At 41.4% G+C, this 21,636-nt stretch overlaps 1 protein-coding gene across 1 annotated transcript in view; it reads right to left on the reverse strand.

Annotated features, from left to right (window-relative positions):
- Positions 1-19,476, reverse strand: part of LOC143923444 (up-regulator of cell proliferation-like) — a 39,086-nt gene extending 19,610 nt beyond the window's left edge. Inside the window, exons 1-2 of the mRNA XM_077447121.1 lie at positions 19,341-19,476; positions 4,000-4,057 (exon numbers count right to left, since the gene is read on the reverse strand). Coding sequence (XP_077303247.1) covers positions 4,000-4,015 — 16 coding nt within the window. The 5' untranslated portion in view covers positions 4,016-4,057; positions 19,341-19,476. The remainder of the gene's footprint in view (positions 1-3,999; positions 4,058-19,340) is intronic.
- Between the last annotated feature and the right edge of the window lie 2,160 nt (positions 19,477-21,636).

The raw sequence follows: 21,636 nt of genomic DNA on the forward strand, positions 1-21,636 counted from the left end.
ATCCACTTGGGGGTTAAGTCGCAGGGTCTCTTCCTCAGGGATAGGTTCTCCCATTGCTCTCTCCCCCCCTTTCTCCCCTTGGCCTCTGTACGAACTTTGGGTTGTAGTACTTGTAATACTTGAACTTATTTCTTTCATCCCCCCACTTCTACCCCCGTCTGCTTTTAGGCCTTTACCTTCTTCTCCTAACTTCTGTCTACTCGGCCCTGACCTCCTTCCTCCTCCCTGTTTTGGACTTTCCTGCCCCTCCTCCAACGTGCTGGTATTCACATTGTTACATGCCATATATCTCTGTATCCCTCCGGGACTGGATATCGGGGGGGCACTTTTACCTGATTTTGTCTTCCCCCTCATTTTCCCACCCCCTATTGCTTACACAGAAATGTACCGAAATGTCAATATACACCTGCGATATACCCAAGAGAAAAATACAGAAATATAGATATAATGTTCTTCCCCGTCAACCTATGTAGGCTGACGGAGTTGTCTCCTGGGGGGGTCTCCGGGCACGTCAGGAAGAAACTTAATACCTTCTTACTCTTCTAGGGCAATAAATTGGAGAAGGACACACAAAGATAAAAAATAAATAAAAAGGGGGGGGGCAAGGGAGTATATATATCCTCGTCAGAACTCAATCATACACTTGGAGAGAGTCACGCTGATCAACCGGCTACTAGGGGAGATAATCCTCTATTTCTTAGGGTCCTTTCAAGTGGACTCCTCCAGCCCCAAAATAGCCCTTATTTAACGTCAACCTATACTCTCCTTACTTGCACCAGGATATACAAAAATGTCAAAATAAACCTTCCGTGTACTCAATGTAGGAGATATAAAGGTACTTTTCTTTCCAAACACTCGGGCTGGGATGATATAGTTATCTCCTGAAGAGATCGAATGGGACAGGTAGGTAGTCTATTTCCAAGTGGATTAAGTCTTGGGGGTTGATATACGGAATGGTCTCGGCTGACGTCTTGCTACTTCTTGAGAGGGGTTTAAATCCTACTCACTCTTCTGAGGCAAGGTTTTAGTGAAGTAAACACGAAAGGGGGTGAGGCCCTCTAGCCACCGATTGCTAAGCAGGATACCGACACTCAAACTCCACACTATCACAGTTCAAGGAGAGTCACTTCCTTGTAGTTTTCTCTCAGCATTCAGGCAGGGGGGGTACCTTCATTCTTGGGAGGGGGTCTGATCAGGAAATCGTATATAGACCTTCTATGAATGTTCACCATCCACCATCCACCCATATATTTCCAGGACGGTCTATAGGATTTCAGAGTTAATTACAGTCCTTGTCTTACTTGCTTCGTGGCTGGAATACCTGTTGCACCTTACCACCTAAAGGGCTGTCATAATCTGAATCTCGGCAGGTTGTGGGACAACTAAAACCTTTTCCCTTCTTATTAGACAGTCCTGACAGTCCAGATCAGCCAATTTGCATCGTATCACTTCAGATCACCTGTAATCATCTCTATGTCAGTCCTTATTCCGTAATCTCTTCATATAGCAGTTTACTCACTTCATATCAGGTTCCTGCTCCATCCCCCCTTCCCCGTCCGGTACCTTTGCTCTCAGGCTCCGTCCTGCATTGCTTCCGGCTGCTGGGTCCTTGATTGACACTCGGTCTGTAGATGCTGACCGTTTGGGGTCCGACCAGCTGACCCCCGGGCCTTCTCCCTCCTTGTCCCGTCTGCTGAGCTGTCGGGCTGTTCCTCCCCTCTGCTCTGGTCAGTCGCGGATTCGGGTTACCGTGTCTCGGCTCTCTCTATAACGTTTGCCGTGCAGCCCTTCGGGTCTTCCTCGTGTCCAAGCCTCGTTCTCGGACCCGGCGTCGGCGCTCCTCTCATACGTCGGCGCACGCCATCGGCTGCGTCTTCACGCGGGGATCCAGTGGGTCGGTCGGAGGAGGGAGGCGGGTGCGGAGATCGTCCTCACTGCGCGCCTACGTCATGGTACTCCACCCCTCCGTCAGCCTGTTGTTATAATTATTGTTGTCTTTTTATGTTCAATAAAGTTTTTCCAACTTTACAGAGTGCAGGAAGAAGAATAATAATAAGAAAAAAAACCTCAAGACTTCTAATAAGAGAGATACTTTTAAAAAACAATTAACTTTTCATTTTTTGATTACTGATGAAATAAGTAATCCATCAGATATATTGCAGTTTTGATATAAACATTTTTATGTGATGTGATATATTTATAATCAAGATGAGATATTTTTAACACATCAAATGTTATAATCATATATAGTGTATTTTCAGAGTTGAAAGGGTTAAACCTCTTCACAATAGAGTCGCTTTAGTTAGGAGGAACATCTGGTGTTAATTAAGATAACAGTACATTTTCCTAAAGTACATATAGACAAGTTAGGACTAACTTTAGATTATAATATGTATTTATTTTTAAAATCATCTCACATATATGAATGAATTGAAGTTAAGAAACATATTTTAGGTTGAAATTTTGACAAGGTTATTTGAAAGTTTGTATGGATTATAGATTTATGCTAAACACAATTTGGAGGGTAAGTATGAAATATATATTTTTTGAAGTGACATCCATACGTCAAAGTATCGTACTACAATGTTACATTTATTAATATTAAGGGATTGATTATTTGGTAAAAGAAAATAATAAGGGTGACAATATTTTTATGGTATATGAAGCAAAGGGTTTATAAAGGTCACTTTTTCCTATATAGAATCAAATTTGAAAATATATTCAAATCAATTATTTTAAGATCTAAAAGCATGTATTGATATGAATGAGATGCGGTTGTAAATGGATTTAGATAAGAAAATGATTAACGTTGTTTAAATCATTTTGAGAGGGAAATGTTAGAGAGTTTCTTTAATCTAATGTTCATCAATTAACAAATATTAATGAATTAATGAATGGATTAGATCTTTACAGAATAATGAAGTTGTATATATATATATATATATATATATATATATATATATATATATATATATATATATATATATATATTTTTTTTTTTTGTAGTTATGGAAAAAGTGAAATTATATAGACTCTTATACTTGTAAAAGTATATATATGTTGTTATAAGCTTCATAACCATTTCTATGGAGAGCCAACATGTGTTAGAAATTTGTAGTTGGTTTTCCCATCATGAGAATAAAGGTTTCACATTTCTTAAGATGAAAAAGGTTTGTGTATATATGAGAATTTAAGTTATTTATACTACAATATTTCTTGATTAGGATATTAATAAGAACATTGGGGTTTCAATGAATATAATATAAATACTGATTTATGTAGTATTTGATTTAGATTTTAAATAAAACTTATATTGTATAAATGGTTTCACACATTGTTCTTTCCCACTCCTCAGGAATTTTAATGCATAGAGACTGAACAAACCCTATCCTTGCGTGGGAGGTGGGAGAGAAGTTATGTCTCATTAGTAGAGTCCCAGAGGAACTTTAAACCAGCCCTTTTAAAGATAAAGCGGGGGTCAGATTTTAGGATTAAAAGCTAGAAAAAGAAAGACTGATTAAGGCAGATTTTCTTCTGACACACACACACACTCACAAAGACATATATCTGATTCAATCTTCATCTTAAGAATATAATACATTATTGATGTTATTTTTACATTCTACATTTTGATATTGTTGTTGTAATATTTTGCTATTTTATTGTTAAATCAATTTTTGAGTTTTTACACCAGAACTAAATGGACTTTCTTGGAACTTTCCTCATCAATATAATTTACAGGATATTAATACTATAAAAACGGTATTTAACAAACTGCGCCCCCCTTTATAGTGAGGGGTCTGGCACAAAACAAAGCCCCCATTATTGGCCCTTCTAAGTCAGCTGACCCATTACAGTGCATTAATGTTATGAAGAATTTGGGTGATCAGATTGTTACATTCATTTTTCGAGGAGCCTGATGCTTGAATTTGCTGGATTAGCCTCCAATCATTGGAAGACCCAAACCTGAAGCTCATCCTAATTGAGAACAAAACATACCTCCTGTTGTAGCCATCTGGAAGGTGTGAAGTTATCTTCCGTGATCCACATCCACAGACTAAAAGATTTAAAGAAGAACATACTTATTTATAGATCTTTATATCTCTCTATAACTACTGTATATACACACAAAAATTTTATTTTCTTTATGCTAATCACTTTTCCTATGTTGCCGAAGCTGTTCATTTAGGACTAAGTGAATATGCAACGTCAATGTTCACTTTGGTTAGTAAATAATGTAAAGCTGTGTTGACTTTACTTATCCAATCAGGTGCAAGCACATATCCTTAAAATTTTCCTTGGACATGATTGGGTATTCAAAATGAATACAGCATCACCTTATTTACTAAGTAAGCATGCTCTAATACAGGGGTTCCCAACAGCTATCCCGCGGGCCGTGCCCTCCGATACGGCCCACCGTGTCTTGCTCTGGAATGCGGGTCGCAAGAAATTTACTTTTGCCTGTTACAGGAAGCATTGGCTCTGCTCTCTACTGCAGCTGCGTGCTTCTGTCACACTAATGCACAGGAACCCGCAAACTCGGACAGCAGCCAGCAGTTGCAGAGCCAGCAGTACCAGCCACCAGTACCAGTCACCAGTATGCATCAGCAGTACCAGTACCAGCCGGCAGTATCAGTACCCACCAGCAGTACCAGCCAACAGTAACAGTGCCCACCAGCAGTACCAGCCAGCAGTACCAGTACCAGCCAGCAAGACCCACCAGCAGCACCAGCCAGCAGCAGGACCAGTCAGCAGTACCAGTACCCATCAGCAGAACCAACCAGCAGTACCAGTTCCCACCAGAAGTACCAGCCAGAAGTACCCACCAGCAGTACCAGTACCCGCCACCAGTACGAGTACCCACCAGCAGTACCAGACATCAGTACCATACAGCAGTACAAGTACCTGCCAGCAGTATCAGTATGCACCAGCAGTACCAGTACCCACCAGCAGTACCAGTACCAGTCAGCAGTACCAGTACCCACCAGCAGTACCAGTGTCAATCAGCTGTACCAGTACCCACCAGCAGTACCAGCCATCAGTATCAGTACCCACCAGCAGTATCAGTACCCACCAGTAGTACCAGTACCAGCCAGCAGAACCAGTACAAACCAGCAGTAACCACCAGCAGTACCATTACCGCCAGCAGTACCAGTACCCACCAGCAGTACCAGTAGCCACCAGTACCAGTACCAGACAGCAGTACCAGTACCCGCCAGCAGTACTAGTACCAGCCAGCAGTACTAGTACCCGCCAGCAGTACCAACCAGCAGTACCAGCCAGTGTAATCTGCCAGCAGTACCAACAGGCAGTACCCAACAGCAGTACCAGCCAGCAGTACCAGCACCTGTCCGCAGTAACCAACAGCAGTACTAGACCACCTGGGGGACAGCAGCAACCATCTTCAGGAATCCTGAGTAGGCATGTGCAATTCGTTTCGTAACGAATCGAAATTCGGCCGAATTTTGCATCTTTTGGATATTCGGATGTATAAAAAAAAAAGGAATTACAATGAATACGAAAGAAATATAACAAATGAATTTGAATGAATTCGAATGCATTCGACATCGAATTCGAAAACAATTCTAGTCAAATCGAATTTGAAAACAATTTGAATCGAATTTGAAAACAAATTTGAATAAAAATCAAAAAAATATAAATTGATTTCTAAAAAAGAATGCAGTAAAATAGGATATAAAATAATAACACAATAGAATGAATATATATATATATATATATATATATATATATATATATATATATATATATATATACCATCTTCCGAAATTTTAATTTCCTATAGAATGAATTAGAATAGAAAAGATTTGAATACAAAAGAATAGACTACAAAAACAATTGAACAGAATAGTATAAAATATTATTTTTCTATTTATTTTTATTCTATCACTGAGTCCAAGCCTTATTATTCAAGGGGAAACCCTAACCCCAACCCTAAACCTAACCCGAACTCCAAGTTGGGGATTGTCCACTTGCCACATCACCTGCTACAAATTGTGTATTGTCCACTTGCCACGACACCTGCCACAAGTGCCATGACACCTGCCACGAGTGCCACGTGACCGGCCATGAGTGCCACGTTACTGGCCACTGGTGCCACTTGACCGGCCATGGGTGCCACGTGACCTGCCACAGGTGTCACTTGACCGGCCACGGGTGCCACATGACTGGCCACGAGTGCCACGTGTCCGGCCACGAGTGCCACTTGACCGACCATGGGTGCCACGTGACCTGCCATAAGTGCCACATGACCAAGTTGTGGACTGTCCACTTGCCACATCACCTGCCAAAAGTTATGGGGTTCCTAGCACCAAGTGACCCCGAGATATGTATCTCGGGGGCCACTTACAGCTAGAGTGTGGCCCCCGAGATATGTGGCCCCAAATTCAGGTCACAAAATGTCATTCTCTGATATGGACAATATGTCAAGCACTTTTTCTGTAGCAGAGAATGACATTTTGTGACCCGAATTTGGGGCCACATATCTCAGGGTCACTTGGTGCTAGAAACCCCAAATTTGGTGATTTGGTGAAATCATTATATACTAAATTCGAATTTCGGAAGATGGTGGTTTTATAATATATATATATTTCTTTCCGACATTCGAATTTCATATAGAATGAATTGGAATTTGAATAGAAAAGATTAAAATGGAAAAAGAGAATAGACTAGAAAAACGATAGCACAGAATAGAATATATTATATTTTATTCTGTTCTGTTCTATTGTTTTTCTAGTCTATTCTTTTATATTCTATCGAAATCTTTTCTATTCAAATTCGAATTCATTCTATACGAAATTTGAATGTCTAAAAAAAAAAAAATTAGACATTCGAATTTCATATAGAATGAATTCGAATTTGAATAGAAAAGATTTCGAATAAGTCTATTCTTTTATATTCTATTAAAATCGTTTCTATTCAAATTCGAATTCATTCTATACGAAATTCGAATGTCTAAAAAAAAAAAAAATTCTATTTATATATATATATAAATATATATATATATATATATATATATATATATATATATATAATTATATTTTTTTCGACATTCGAATTGCGTATTGAATGAATTCGAATTTGAATAGAAAAGATTTCGAATAAGTCTATTCTTTTATATTCTATTAAAATCTTTTCTATTCAAATTCAAATTCATTCTATATGAAATTCGAATGTCTAAAAAAAAAACAAATATATATATATATATATATATATATATATATATATATATATATATATATATATATATATATATATATATTTTAGACATTCGAATTTCGTATAGAATGAATTTGAATTTGAATAGAAAATATTTTAATAGAATATAAAAGAATAGACTAGAAAAACAATAGAAAAGAACAGAATAAAATATAATATATTCTATTCTATTGTTTTCTAGTCAACTTTCTATTTTATTATAATCTTTTCTATCCAAATTTAAAATTAATTAATTGAAAAATTTTAATTCATTCTATTTGAAATTCGAATTTCAGAAGATGGTTGTATATTCTTTCTATTTTATTCTATTAAATTATATATTTTTTCTAATCTTTTCTATTTGAATTAGAAATTTTGGAAGAGGGTTAGTTACTTACTTATATATATCTGTCACATCAACTTCTCATACTTGCAGTGTACCAGTGCAAAAAAACACACACATCTTATTTCATTTATATTTATCACATCAATGAAGTTGTCAGCATGCCTGATTGAAGAAGTCACGGATGTCGATCTTAAAGTGGAAGTAAACTCCCCTATCGTTTTCAGCCAAGGAAGCTGCCATCTTTGCCTCTGTTTAATCTTCAACTGCTATGGTGATGCACATGTGATTCGTTATGACACCAGCTATTGGATGGTTTGATAGTTTGGCTGAGAGCACAGCCAATGTGCAGTTAGCATTCCTGGCATGCCTTTTTTTTAACTGTTTAAATCCATGGGTTTACTTCCACTTTAAGGCAAGTACATAAGCTGTATGTCATTGTCCACTTGCCACGTCACCTGCCAAAAGTTGTGTATTGTCCACTTGCCACATCAACTGCCACAAGTTGTGTATTGTCCACTTGCCACAACACCTCCCACAAGTGCCACGTGATCGGCCATGAGTGCCACGTGACCGGCCATGGGTGCCACGTGACCTGCCATGGGTGCCACGTGACCTGCCACGGGTGCCACATGACCAGCCACGGGTGCAACTTGACCTGCCAGGGGTGCCACGTGACCTGCCACGGGTGCCACTTGACTGGCCACGGGTGCCACGTGACCTGATAGGGGTGCCACGGGAACTGCCAGTGGTGCCACGTGACTTGTCATGAGTTTCACGTGAACAGCCACGAGTGCCACGTGTACCATGTGACCTGCCACAAGTGCCACATGACCTGCCACATGACCAAGTTGTGGATTGGCCACTTGCCACGTCACCTGCCACAAGTTGGGGTTCCTAGCACCAAGTGACCCATAGATATAGGCAATATGTCAAGTACTTTTCTGCAGCAGAGAATGACATTTTGCAACCTGATTTTGGGGGCCACATATCTCGGGGTCACTTATAGCTAGAAACCCCAAATTTGGTATGTAAACACAATAGTACTATCACTACAACATATCCAAATTTGGAGTTTCTAGCACCAAGTGACCTCGAGATACATGGCCCTAAATTCGGGTCACAAAATATTTTCGAATGCAGTTGAAATAATTTCGAATCATGTTGAAATCATTTCGAATGCGGTTGAAATTATTTCGAATCATGTTGAAATCATTTTGAATCTGGTAGAAATATTTTCGAATGCGGTTGAAATATTTTCGAATGTGGCCGATTTTTCGAATTCGGTAGAAAACGAAACGAAATCCGAAAACGAATTTAAGGAAGTTAACGAATATAACTAAACGAAATTAGCGAATTAAAACGAAACGAAACTAAACACATTTTTTCCTTTTGCACATGTCTAATCCTGAGGAAGAATTGAAGAGCAAGGTCAGTTGAGATGCAGATATACCACTGTGCATCAGTGTGAAAGCAGCCTTAGGCCCCTTTTACACGATCGGTCTGATCGGGTCTGACTGTCTGTTTTTCAGGCGGACCCAATTGGACCTTCCATTCACCTCTATAGAGTGGCAGATGTAAACAGACTCGTGTCTGCTTACACCAGCCTATCTGCAATTTGATCTGCTTAAAAAAACAGAAGGGGTTCTGTCTGGACAGATTGGAGGGCCTTTAGGGTAGAGCCGGCTGTATCTGCTTTACATATGCAGAATGGACACAGATCTGCCATCCGCCCGCTATGCTCATTGTGGCCTGTGACCCGTTACCAAATCGTTAAAGTGGCCCCTGCTCCTCAAAAGGTTGGGCACCCCTGCTCTAATACTTTAGTAAGTCAATTGAATGCTTCAGGGATGACACAGTTAAGTAAATCCTGCCACTTTTGGAGTTTTCTGCTGTATTTTATTCATTTTACTTATATAGAGTGATGACCTTACGCAGCACTTTAACCACTTCAGTTCCGGACCAATAAACACCTTAAGGACCAGAGGTCTTTTTGCAATTTCGCACTGCGCTGCTTTAACTGGTAATTGCGCGGTCATGCAATATTGCACCCAAACGAAATTTGCGTCCTTTTCTTCCCACAAATAGAGCTTTCTTTTGATGGTATTTGATTGCCTCTGCGATTTTTTTTTTTTGCGATATAAATGAAAAAAGAGCGAAAATTTTGAAAAAAAAAGATATTTTCTTCTTTTTGTTATAAGAAAAATCGAATAAACTAAATTTTAGTCATACATTGAGGGCAAAATTTATTCAGCCACATGTCTTTAGTAAAAAAAATGTCAATAAGCGTATATTTTTTGGTTTGCGCAAAAGTTATAGCGTCTACAAACTAGAGTACATTTTCTGGAATTTACACAGCTTTTAATTTATGACTGCCGATCTCATTTCTTGAGGTGCTAAAATGGCAGGGCAGTACAAATCCCCCCCAAATGACCCCATTTTGGAAAGTAGACACCCCAAGGAAATTGCTGATGGGTATGTTGAGCCCATTGAATATTTATTTTTTTTGTCCTAAGGGATTGAATAATGACAAAAAAAAAAAAAAAAATTTTTTTTACAAAAAGTTGTCACTAAATGATATATTGCTCACACATGCCATGGTTATATGTGAAATGACACCCCAAAATACATTCTGCTGCTTCTCCCGAGTACGGGGATACCACATGTGTGGGACTTTTTGGGAGTCTAGTCGCGCACGGCACCCCGAAAACCAATCACCACCTTCAGGATTTCTAAGGGTGCAAATTTTTGATTTAACTCCTCACTACCTATCACAGTTTCGAAGGCCATAAAATGCCAAAATAGCACAAAACCCCCCCAAATGACCCCATTTTGGAAAGTAGACACCCCAAGCTATTTACTGAGAGGCATGTTGAGTCCATGGAATATTTTATATTTTGCCAAAAGTTGCGGGAATATTACAAACTTTTTTTTTTTGCACAAAGTTGTCACTAAATGATATATTGCTCACACATGCTATGGGCAGAAGTCAAATTACACCCCAAAATAAATTCTGCTGCTTCTCCCGAGTACGGGGATACCACATGTGGGGGACTTTTTGGGAGCCTAGTTAACTAGCTACCTAGCGACACTAGCGACACTGATGCAGCGTTCAGAAAAATTATCGCTTAGTGACACTGGCAAAAGGGGGTGAAAGGGTTAACTAGCGGAAATCAGGGGCTTAAAACCATTATTGGGTAGTATATCGGGGTACCTAGCGCTATAAAAACCTGGCGGTGAACCTAAAAAAATAACTAGCTACCTAGCGACTGTAGCGACACTAATGCAGCGATCAGAAAAACGATCGCTTAGTGACACTGGCAAAAGGGGGTGAAAGGGTTAACTAGCGGCAATCAGGGGGTTAAAAACATTATTGGGTAGTATATCGGGGTACCTAGCGATATAAAAACCTGGCGGTGAACCTAAAAAAATAACTAGCTACCTAGCGACACATGCAGCGATCAGAAAAATGATCGCTTAGTGACACTGGCAAAAGGGGGTGAAAGGGTTAACTAGCGGCAATCAGGGGGTTAAAAACATTATTGGGTAGTATATCGGGGTACCTAGCGCTATAAAAACCTGGCGGTGAACCTAAAAAAATAACTAGCTACCTAGCGACTGTAGCGACACTAATGCAGCGATCAGAAAAACGATCGCTTAGTGACACTGGCAAAAGGGGGTGAAAGGGTTAACTAGCGGCAATCAGGGGGTTAAAAACATTATTGGGTAGTATATCGGGGTACCTAGCGATATAAAAACCTGGCGGTGAACCTAAAAAAATAACTAGCTACCTAGCGACACATGCAGCGATCAGAAAAATGATCGCTTAGTGACACTGGCAAAAGGGGGTGAAAGGGTTAACTCTAGGGGCAATCAGGGGGTTAAATCTTTATTGGGGGGTGATAGGGGGCTACCCTGGACCTAACACTAACTGTCCTGACAGTTTTTACTGTCACAACTGACACTGAATGCATTGATCAGTAAAGAAATGATCAATGCAATCAGTGACACTGTGACTGGGGGGGGAGGGGGGGCGGGGGGGGATCGGGGGGCGATCGGGGGGGGGATCGGGGGGGGTTTGTGTGCCTGTGTGTACCTACATGTCAGTGTAGTGTTCGTGCAGACTTACTTTTACTCTTCTCCTCGTAGTCCGGTCAAAAAGACCGCCCCGAGGAGAATGACATCACTTCCTCCTTCCTGTGTAAACAATACACAGGGGAGGAAGCTTCTCATTGGCCAGGAGCGATCCAGAGGGGGTGGCCGAAAACGAACGGCCATCCCCTCATCACGGAGCGCTCCTGGACCGAATCGGACCGCCGTAACCAGCGGGAGGGGGTCCGATGGGACCCCCCACCCGCTGGAAGGCAATCACGAAGATGTACGTGATTATGCCTGCCTGTGCCATTGTGCTGACGTACAATGGCAATACGGCGGTCCTCAAGTGGTTAAATATATATTGCATATTCACATCCGTCCCTGCCCTCAAGGAGCTTGCAATCTAAGGTTCCTAGTTCACATTCATACATACACATACTAGGACCAATTTAGATCGGAGTCAATTAACTTACCAGCATGTCTTTGGAGTGTGGGAGGATACCAGATTACCCGGAGGAAACCCACACAGGCACAGGGAAAACATGCAAACTTCAGACAGGTGGTGCTATGGTTGGGATGTGAATTGATGACCCTAGTGCTTGGCAACCATTTACCGCTGTGCTGCCCATATTGACTAAGGTCAACCACTGCTGCAGCTTCTCACTTTGTGATTTGCTAGAAAGTTACAATGTTCAGTCTGATCACTGGGAGGAGGGGAGGAGGAAACTGAGGAAACTCTTACTCCTGCCTGATGACATCATCTCTGCCTAGGCAAAGTCAATGACTTTAGCTCATTGATACCTTTTAATTAACAGATGGCACTTTTCTTAAAAATAATAGTGTTGATATATAAAATCTGATATCAAAAAGAGTTGTATTGCCAGAAAGTGTCACGTTATGTTCAATATATATATATATATATATATATATATATATATATATATATATATATATATATATATATATATATATATAAAGCAAGCAAAAATTTAAAAACATATTAAAAAAAGGAAGAAAGTCCATACGCAAAAGAAAAAGTCCCCCTTTCAAGTGTTCATATATTCTCATATATGTGATAAGAAGAATACACGCTTACTGACTAAATATGACCCCCCTAACTAAAAAGAGGTCAACAGTGCTTGCAATCGAGCACCCAGCTATAGATCACAGTCAGGTCCAGACTGGGAATAAAAACCAGCCCTGGAAATAATTTTTTTCCAGTCCCATAGCATTATTATACCAGCCCAATAGCATAAAGAATTTTTTGTTATTCATAAAAGGGGAAAATCATGCATTATAAAGCAGATTTGAAGAGTGTATTACATATAGATAAGACAGATATGAAAGCACATAGGGCTTTATACATATATAAGAGCAAATTTCAAGTTAAATGTTGTAAAAATGTGGACATGGTACACAGGGCCGTCTTTAAGGAAGGGCAAAAGGGGCAGCTGCCCTGGGCCTTGTCATTGTTGTGGGGCCCAAAACAGCTGCCTCATACTTGCCAACTATCCAGGTTTAAATTCCCTTGTCCCTTGAAGTTTTATTCCTGTGCTGTGTCCCAATATCTCAGTGTGCAGCCCTATTGTTGTGTGCAGATGACTCACCTGCAGAACCTGTGTTTACATGTAAATAACTGGCATTTGTATGTAAATAGCAGCGACAATACTAAGTAAATAGCTGTGGCCAGCGGCATTGGTATGCAAATATAGGCGGCATTCCTATGTATATCATGCTCCCCTGCTGTGAGAAGATGATGTGCTGTAACCTCTAGCAACTAATCAGTGAGCCGTTATGTGTGCTGTAACCTCTAGCAACTAGTCAGTAAGCAATAAAGATATGCTGTAACTGCTGGCAACCACTATCAATTGCTGCCTGATCTGATTTTAAGTCTAGCTGCTATTTATTGTATGTCTCAGAGTAGGTGGAGAGGGAAATTGCATGGGGGGGGCCCAAGAAAAATTTTGCTCAGGGTCCAATCTATACTAAAGATGACCCTGATGGTACAGGAGCTGGTCATAGGCTGTGCAGACAGGTTCCATTAGGTGGTCATAGGTTGTGCAGACAGGTTACAGGAGGTGGTCATAGGCTGTGCAGACATGGTTAGGTTTGCCATCTTTTCTTCAAACCCGAACACTTTAGCAGCCTGGGACACCTTTGGGTGCCGCAAAGGTGAGTAGTATTGCGGTGCACATAGCGTGCCGCAGCGTACAGTGGGTGTGGCCAAATTTCTCTTGCTGACATCATCGCCTTGCCCCCCCAGGGATGCAGAACCCACCCACAGACAGCCTCCCGCAGCTCCAGCAACAGATTTGTTTGTGATTATCTTGGTTACTTGGGGAAAACAGCCCAATCTGAATAATGTGTCCTGGATTCAGTCCACTTGAAACCTGGACACATGATTTAAAACCTGGACTGTTCGGGTGAATTACGGACAGGTGGCAACCCTAGACATGGTACAGGAGGTGGTCATAGACTGTGCAGACATGGTACAGGTCATAGGTACATACATATTTTGTACTGTATATACTAATATGCATTTATGTTAATATGATAAGTGGCTAAGCATTGAAAGTCCATGAAGGTATAGCTTTTTTAGTTATTCTCCCTAGGGTAGGTAAGGACATCTGGTAGCATTCTAGGAGATGGTGGATGTTTTTTGTTTCTTTAATCCTCCTAGAAAAAATGTCTGTTTACTGATTTTAAAGACCCAATTTGAGTTTGAATTCCATGCTCCTTCAATAGTTGCAAGAAGTGGGGCATGGTGACTACCCATGAAGATGGCCGCATAAAACCGAGTGCTCTGCATGCCTGCCGGGAATTGAGCCCTTAACCAGAGCCATCCTCACTCCTGTACCCCATCCTGCAAGCCCTTCAGGCTTCTCAAGAATCTCACAATGCCACGTCACCAAGAGCATTTACAGCTGCAGAAACTGTTGCCTTTCTTCCCGACAGTGAGCCGCTGGCTACAACTAAATGGCGGTGATTCCCAAACACTGCAAGCCACTATAATGCCGCATACATACAAGTGGATTTTCCGTCGGAAAAATCTTGGATGGTTTTTCCGAAGGAATTCTGCTCAAGCTTGGCTTGCATACACACAGTCACACAAAAGTTCGCTGCACTTTCGACCGCCAAGAACACGGTGACGTACAACACTACTAAGAGCTGAGAAAATGAAGTTCAATGGTTCCAAGCATGCGCGGAATTTCACTTCCGATTGGAACTTTTTCTGACCGAAAAATTCCCGTCAGCAATCTTTTGATGGCGGGAATTCAGCCAGTAAAAGTCCAATGGAGCATACACACGATCGCATTTTCTGACCAAAAGCTCTCATCTTTCGGTCTTTTGCTGGCAGACTTTCCGATCGTGAGTACGCGGCATTAGACCTCAAGAGGCGGATCACTAGCTTTCCAGAATATGATGCGGTTGCAGACACAGCTTAAAGCGGCCCCAGGGCAAGCAGCCTACCAGGAAATTTCCTGCTATCCTGGCGGGCCTATTTGCACCTGCTGGCAGATGGTTTTGAGTCGGTTCTCAATTAGTCATCACCCCATAAAGTTACTCTCCTTAAACCCAGTCCACTGTGTGATCACCTGCTGACTTGGCACCATCCACAGACAGCTTAAAGTGGTTGTAGGTGACCCCATAGCCTTGGCAGCGGAAAACTACAAGAACTTGCTGTCCACTCCCTCGAGTTGCTGTGACCAGTTGCAAGGTAGTGTGCTGTCCCTTATCAGAATATACCTACTAGAGATAATGCTGCAATATGGAAGATCTAAGATCCATATTTGCCTGATGATTTTTAAAGGAGTCATGAATACAGCTTATTGATGTGAGGAGTTCACAGAAGGAAAATACATCATGTATGTTTGCATGTCTTCATCTGAGCATGCCCTGGCTGAGGAGAATGAGGAACCACTCAAATGAAGACATGCAAACATACCTAAAGTATTTTCCTTCTGTGAAGTCCTTACACCATCAATAATAAGCTGCATTCACCACTCTTTCTTTAAATATCAGTAGGCAAATACGGATCTTAGATCCTCCATATTGCAGCATTAGCTTTAGTAGGAAAACAACATAAAGATATTCTGCTAAGAAGATAAAGGACAACACTACCCTGTAACTGATCAAAGCAGGTGGACAGCAAGTTGTCACAGTTTCCTGCTGCCTAGGCTAAAGGGTCACCTACAAGACAGAAAAAGAGAGACAAAAGATGAAGAACCACTTTAAGCTGCCTGTGGTTGGTGCCAAGTCAGCAGGTGACCATACTGTTTGGACTGCTGGGTTTAAGGAGATGAACTTTATGGGATGATACCTGATTGAGAACCGACTGATAACCATCAGCCAGCAAGAAGAGAGTGAGGAGTTGCTCTATGGTGATCTAAAGCTAGGTGCTCGATTGCAAGCTCTGTTGACTTGTCTTTAATTAGGGCGTCATATTTAGCTGGTAAGCGTGTATTCTTCGCATAAGGGGTGGTTGCTTCTGAACATCCCGTTTACAGGTGATGGATGCTTATTACATATATAAGAATATAGTATCTCACAAAAGTGAGTACACCCCTCACATGTTTGTAAATATTTTATTATATCTTTTCATGTGACAACACTGAAGAAATGACACTTGTCTACAATGTAAAGTAGTGAGTGTACAGCTTGTATAACAGTGTAAATTTGCTGTCCCTTCAAAATAACTCAACACACAGCCATTAATGTCTAAACTGCTGGCAACAAAAGCGAGTACACCCCTAAGTGAAAATGTCCAAATTGGGCCCATAGTGTCAATATTTTGTGTGGCTACCATTATTTTCCAGCACTGCCTTAACCCTCTTTGACATGGAGATCAACAGAGTTTAACAGGTTGCCACTGTAATTCTCTTAGACTCCTCCATGGCAACATCACGTAGGTGGTGGATGTTAGAGACCTTGTGCTCCTCCACCTTCCATTTCAGGATGCCCCACAGATGCTCAATAGGGTTTAGGTCTGGAGACATGCTTGGCCGGTTCATTACCTTTACCCTTAGCTTCTTTAGCAAGGCAGTGGTCATCTTGGAGGTGTGTTTTGGGTCGTTATCATGTTGGAATACTGCCCTGGGGCCCAGTCTCTGAAGGGAGGGGCTCATGTTCTACTTCAATATGTCACAGTACATGTTGGCATTCATGGTTTCCTCAATGAACTGTAGCTCCCAGTTTGATTCAGTGTGCGGCGTATGGTCTGAGCGCTGACAGGCTGACCCCCCCACCCCTTCAACCTCTGCAGCAATGCTGGCAGCACTCATACATCTATTTCCCAAAGACAACCTCTGGATATAACGCTAAGGACTCAACTGCTCTCAATTAATTTGGTTGACCATGGTGAGGCCTGTTCTGAGTGGAACCTGAGTGGAACCTGTCCTGTTAAACCGCTGTATGGTCTTGACCACCGTGCTGCAGATCAGTTTCAGGGTCTTGGCAATCTTCTTATAGCCTAGGCCATCTTTATGTAGAGCAAATGTTCTTTTTTTCAGCTCCTCAGAGAGTTCTTTGCCATGAGGTGCCATGTTGAACTTCCAGTGATCAGTATGAGAGAATGACAGCGATAACACAAAATTTAACACACCTGCTCCCCATTCACACCTGAGACCTTGTAACACTAACAAGTCCCATGACACAGAGGAGGGAAAATGGCTAATTGGGCCCAGTTTGGACATTTTCACTTAGGGGTGTACTCACTTTTGTTGCCAGAGGTTTAGAGATTAATGGCTGTGTGTTGAATTATTTTGAGGGGGCAGCAAAAATTATATTTTGTATATTTTGGAACAGTTTTTCTTTGATAATAAAAAATGAGGAGATATCCATTATTATTTACTATCAAATAAAGACCCAATTCATCCTGAAAAATGCACTATAATACACCTGGATATGCTAAGTAGTTGCGATGATATGTACAGTTTTACTAACACGTGTCAAAGTTGCCGGCATTAAGATTTGTTTTACCTCCCATCATGAAGGGGTTTATGGTCGGGATCAGGGCCGTCTTTAATGCAGGGCAAAAGTGGCAACTGCCCCTGACCCAGTCACTGTTTTGAGGCCCAAATCAGTTGCCCCTTAAGCCCACACTGCCTGCATATAGTTGATAAGTGGATTTGGGAGGGCCCACGAAAATGTTTGCCCAGGGTTCAATGGATATTAAAGATGGCCCTGGTCGGGATCCCTTGGCATTGAGGATTACTCTACTTGATCAACTTGTCCCATCTCTGTGGGGAACCTTGCTTAAATAATAGGGTCAAATGTCCTTAAACTATTTTTCTCATAGGATCAACTGCTAGAGTTATTACATTCAGTGAGATGAGGAAAAGATTACACACATAATACAAACATTCCGAAACATATTTGTTATGTTTGCACAGACATTTACAAAATCGTCCCTCTAGTCTTCCCAACGGGGGGCACACACAGCAATAAAAAACATGGCAGGGGGTCTAATCCTCTAATCCACACTATAGAAACAAGTTTTGGCTTTAGGTATAAGCTACATTGTACATTGGTGAAATAATTTAATCATCAATTCCACATATGATATACTGTAATTATATATTTACAGTGTATATCTTGGTGACTTGGATGGTTGAAGCCCTAACTTTTATAACATCCTTGACATTCAGAAAAAGACACCTTGATGAGTATTCTCATTAGTATGTCTGGAGAATCTTGCTGTTAGAGGAGATAGACAATCTACAGGTTTGTACATCATCATACCTAATGCCGGCCATACACGGTTCGAATTTCGAAAGAATTTTCTTTCGAAAATCGTATCTAAGAATTTTCGTATGAATTTCGCACCATTAGCGGGCTGCAGCAACAGCCGTTTTTCGTTCAGAAATAAAATTTGAGGAATCGGACATGTTGGAAATTCTTATGCCGCGTACACACGAGCGGACTTTTCGAGGGATTAAGTCCGACAGACTTTCGACAGAGTTCTGACGGAGTTCCGACAGAGTTCTGACGGACTTTTCGAATGAGCGGACTTGGCCACACACAATCACACCAAACTCCGACGGATTCGAAACGTGATGACGTACGACCGGACTAGAATAAGGAAGTTCATAGCCAGTAGCCAATAGCTGCCCTAGCGTCGGTTTTAGTCCGTCGGAATAGCATACACACGAGCGAATTTTTCGGTAGGAACTGGGGGAAAAATTTGAAGCATGTTCCATTTCTAAAGTCTGTCAGACTTTTGCTAATCAAAAGTCCGTTGCAGCCCACACACGATCGAATAGTCTGCCGGAATCATTCCGTCAGACTTTGGATGTTGAAAAGTCCGCTCGTGTGTACGGGGCTTTAGAAAAACGAATGATTTTCTAATCAATGATGGGAGAATCGTGCGAGAAACGTAATAAAAAAAGAAAATGTACGGAGATAAAAGAAAATTTACGGAGAGAAAAGAAGATTCCCAGCCAAGAAAATTCTTTTCTGTAGCAACATGAGGTGAAATTGAAGGCTAGGTCGGCCGAATTTCGAAAATCAATGGTGGCATCATCGGATCACAAAAAAAAACGAATTTTCTGATTTTGAAAAGAAAATTCGTTCGAAATTCGACCGTGTATGGCCTGCATAACTCTGTAGTTAGTCTTTTATGTTTGTTGGTTGTTTGTCTTAAAATGTCTGTCCATGTCTGTCTTGATTTATTTTAAGTATTACTAACCTTGTATGAGTGAGTTTCGGTTCGGTGGCGTCTAGAGTTGCTTTCAAGGCTTCTGCCTCAAGAAGATGAAGATGTATTGCTGCTACGTGCAATGGAATAAATTGTGGTGTGAGTGAAGAAGACTGAGTGAGGAGTGGGTGATTTAGCTCTTTATAAATATGCTGCTCTCAAAGTGAAAGTAAAACTATCTGTCAAGAAATACCAACTTTTCTTATCAGCGAGGTTTATCTACAGTCATGTTTTGGGCCCCTGGGCAAAGTAATGCACTGGGGCCCCTACCAGGGAGATGGTGGGATGGCAAACAGTGAGTGTGGCTAAATTATACTACATATTGGGGCGTGGCTTTTTAGTCTAATTAGACATTTTTTGGCAGATATTCTTACAATTTTTTTTCTTACAATTTGTTAAAATAATGTATTATATATTTTTGCACAATGCTGTGGGGGGAGGGGGGGTTCTAAAAAATATCATGGGTATAAGCAGACCCCCGAAGTCTCACTTTTGAAACAGAGAAAGGGACTGAGGAGACACATTCCGCTGTTCCTTTCCGTGGCCTCAGCTGCAGACGCAGATGAATGAAAAGGATACAGAGGCTCCTGCTCAATTATAAACTGAAGCATAGTAAACACAGGTTCCGGTTCAGACCACCCTCAGAAAAAAGGGAAAGTACCCAGAGTTGAGAATCCACACACATACAATCCACACACATACAATCCAATGAGAACACTAAACAAATGTCCTATAGTTCAAGGTAATTTAATGATGAAAGTATTTCATACCAGTATAAAGCCAATGGGGCCAAACATTCTCCCCCTTCATCAAGGTTTAAAGTGTCATTAACCACTTCCCGACCAGCGCACGCTGATGTACGTCGGCAGAATGGCAGGGGCAGGCATATTGGCGTACAGGTACGTCCAATCTTTAAGGCCGCCCTGCCATCGCGAGCACGCCGGCGGCGGCGCGCTCGCGTGCTGGTTGGGACCCCCGTGAGTCCGGTTGGTTTCTCACGGGGCGGCTGAACTGGGAGATGCCGTTGTAAACAGCATCTCCCCGTTCTGCCTAGCAACAAGTGACACTGATCTCTGCTCCATGTGATTGGAGCAGAGATCAGTATTCACTAAAAGAAAGCCCAGCCCCCAACAGTTAGTAACACACCCCTAGGAACACTTAACCCCTACACTGCCACCCACTGGTTAACCCCTTCACTGCCAGTGTCATTTACACAGGAATCACTGCATATGTATAGCAGTGATTGCTGTATAAATGACAATGGCCCCAAAAATGTGTCAAAAATGTCTGATTTGTCCGCCATAATGTCGTGGTCACAATAAAAATCGCTGATCACCGCCAAATTATTAATAAAAATGCCAAAAAACTATCCCCTATTTTGTAAACGATATAACTTTTGCGCAAACCAATCAATAATCGCTTATTGCATGTTTTTTTACCAAAAATATGTAGAAGAATATGTATCGGCCCAAACTGAGGGAAAAAAATGTTTTTTTATATATTTTTGGGGGATATTTATTATAACAAAAAGTAAAAAATAATGCATTTTTTTCAAAAGTGTCTCTCTATTTTTGTCTATAGCGCAAAAAATAAAAACCGCAGGGGTGATCAAATACCACCAAAAGAAAGCTCTATTTGTGGGAAAAAAAGGACGTCAATTTTGTTTGGGAGCCACGTCGCACGACCGCGCAATTGTCAGTTAAAACGACGCAGTGCCGAATTGCAAAAAGTGGCCAGGTCTTTGGCCAGCAAAATGGTCTGGGCTGAAGTGGTTAAACCCACATCATAAAAAAAAACTATGAATAAATGGTGTATCACATGCTGTTCATACTCAACCAGTCACTATGCGATTCGTTTTCTGTATTCTGCAAAAAACCTGGTTGATCCTGCTACTCCCAACCCCAACTTCTGCCCATTTCAGCTAGGGATTTTGCAGCTGCTGAGGCAACTCTGCACATGCTCAGGTTTCAGTGAGCTTTCTGTCCATGTCCCCAATGCAGCTAGGTATTTTGCAGTGCAGTGTTGGCAGCTCTGCACATGCTCAGTTTTCAGTGAGTTTCTATGCTGAGCATTTCCTCCCTATCACATCTGAGCAGCCCATGTGACTATAAAGTCACACATGAGGGCGTATACAAAATGGTAAATGACAGCCCACTCCATCCCTCCACCTCCATGTCCACTAACCAGCTAAACGCAATGGGGGGGGGTGGGATATTACATGTAGATTAACCACTTAGCAACCGCCCTATAGCCAAATGACGGCTACAGGGTGGTTTCTTATCTCTGG

This window comes from Lithobates pipiens, unplaced genomic scaffold (assembly GCF_037356315.1).
Source record: "Lithobates pipiens isolate NorthernLeopardFrog02 unplaced genomic scaffold, aLitPip1_a1.2 Scaffold_22, whole genome shotgun sequence".
Lineage (NCBI taxonomy): Eukaryota > Metazoa > Chordata > Amphibia > Anura > Ranidae > Lithobates > Lithobates pipiens.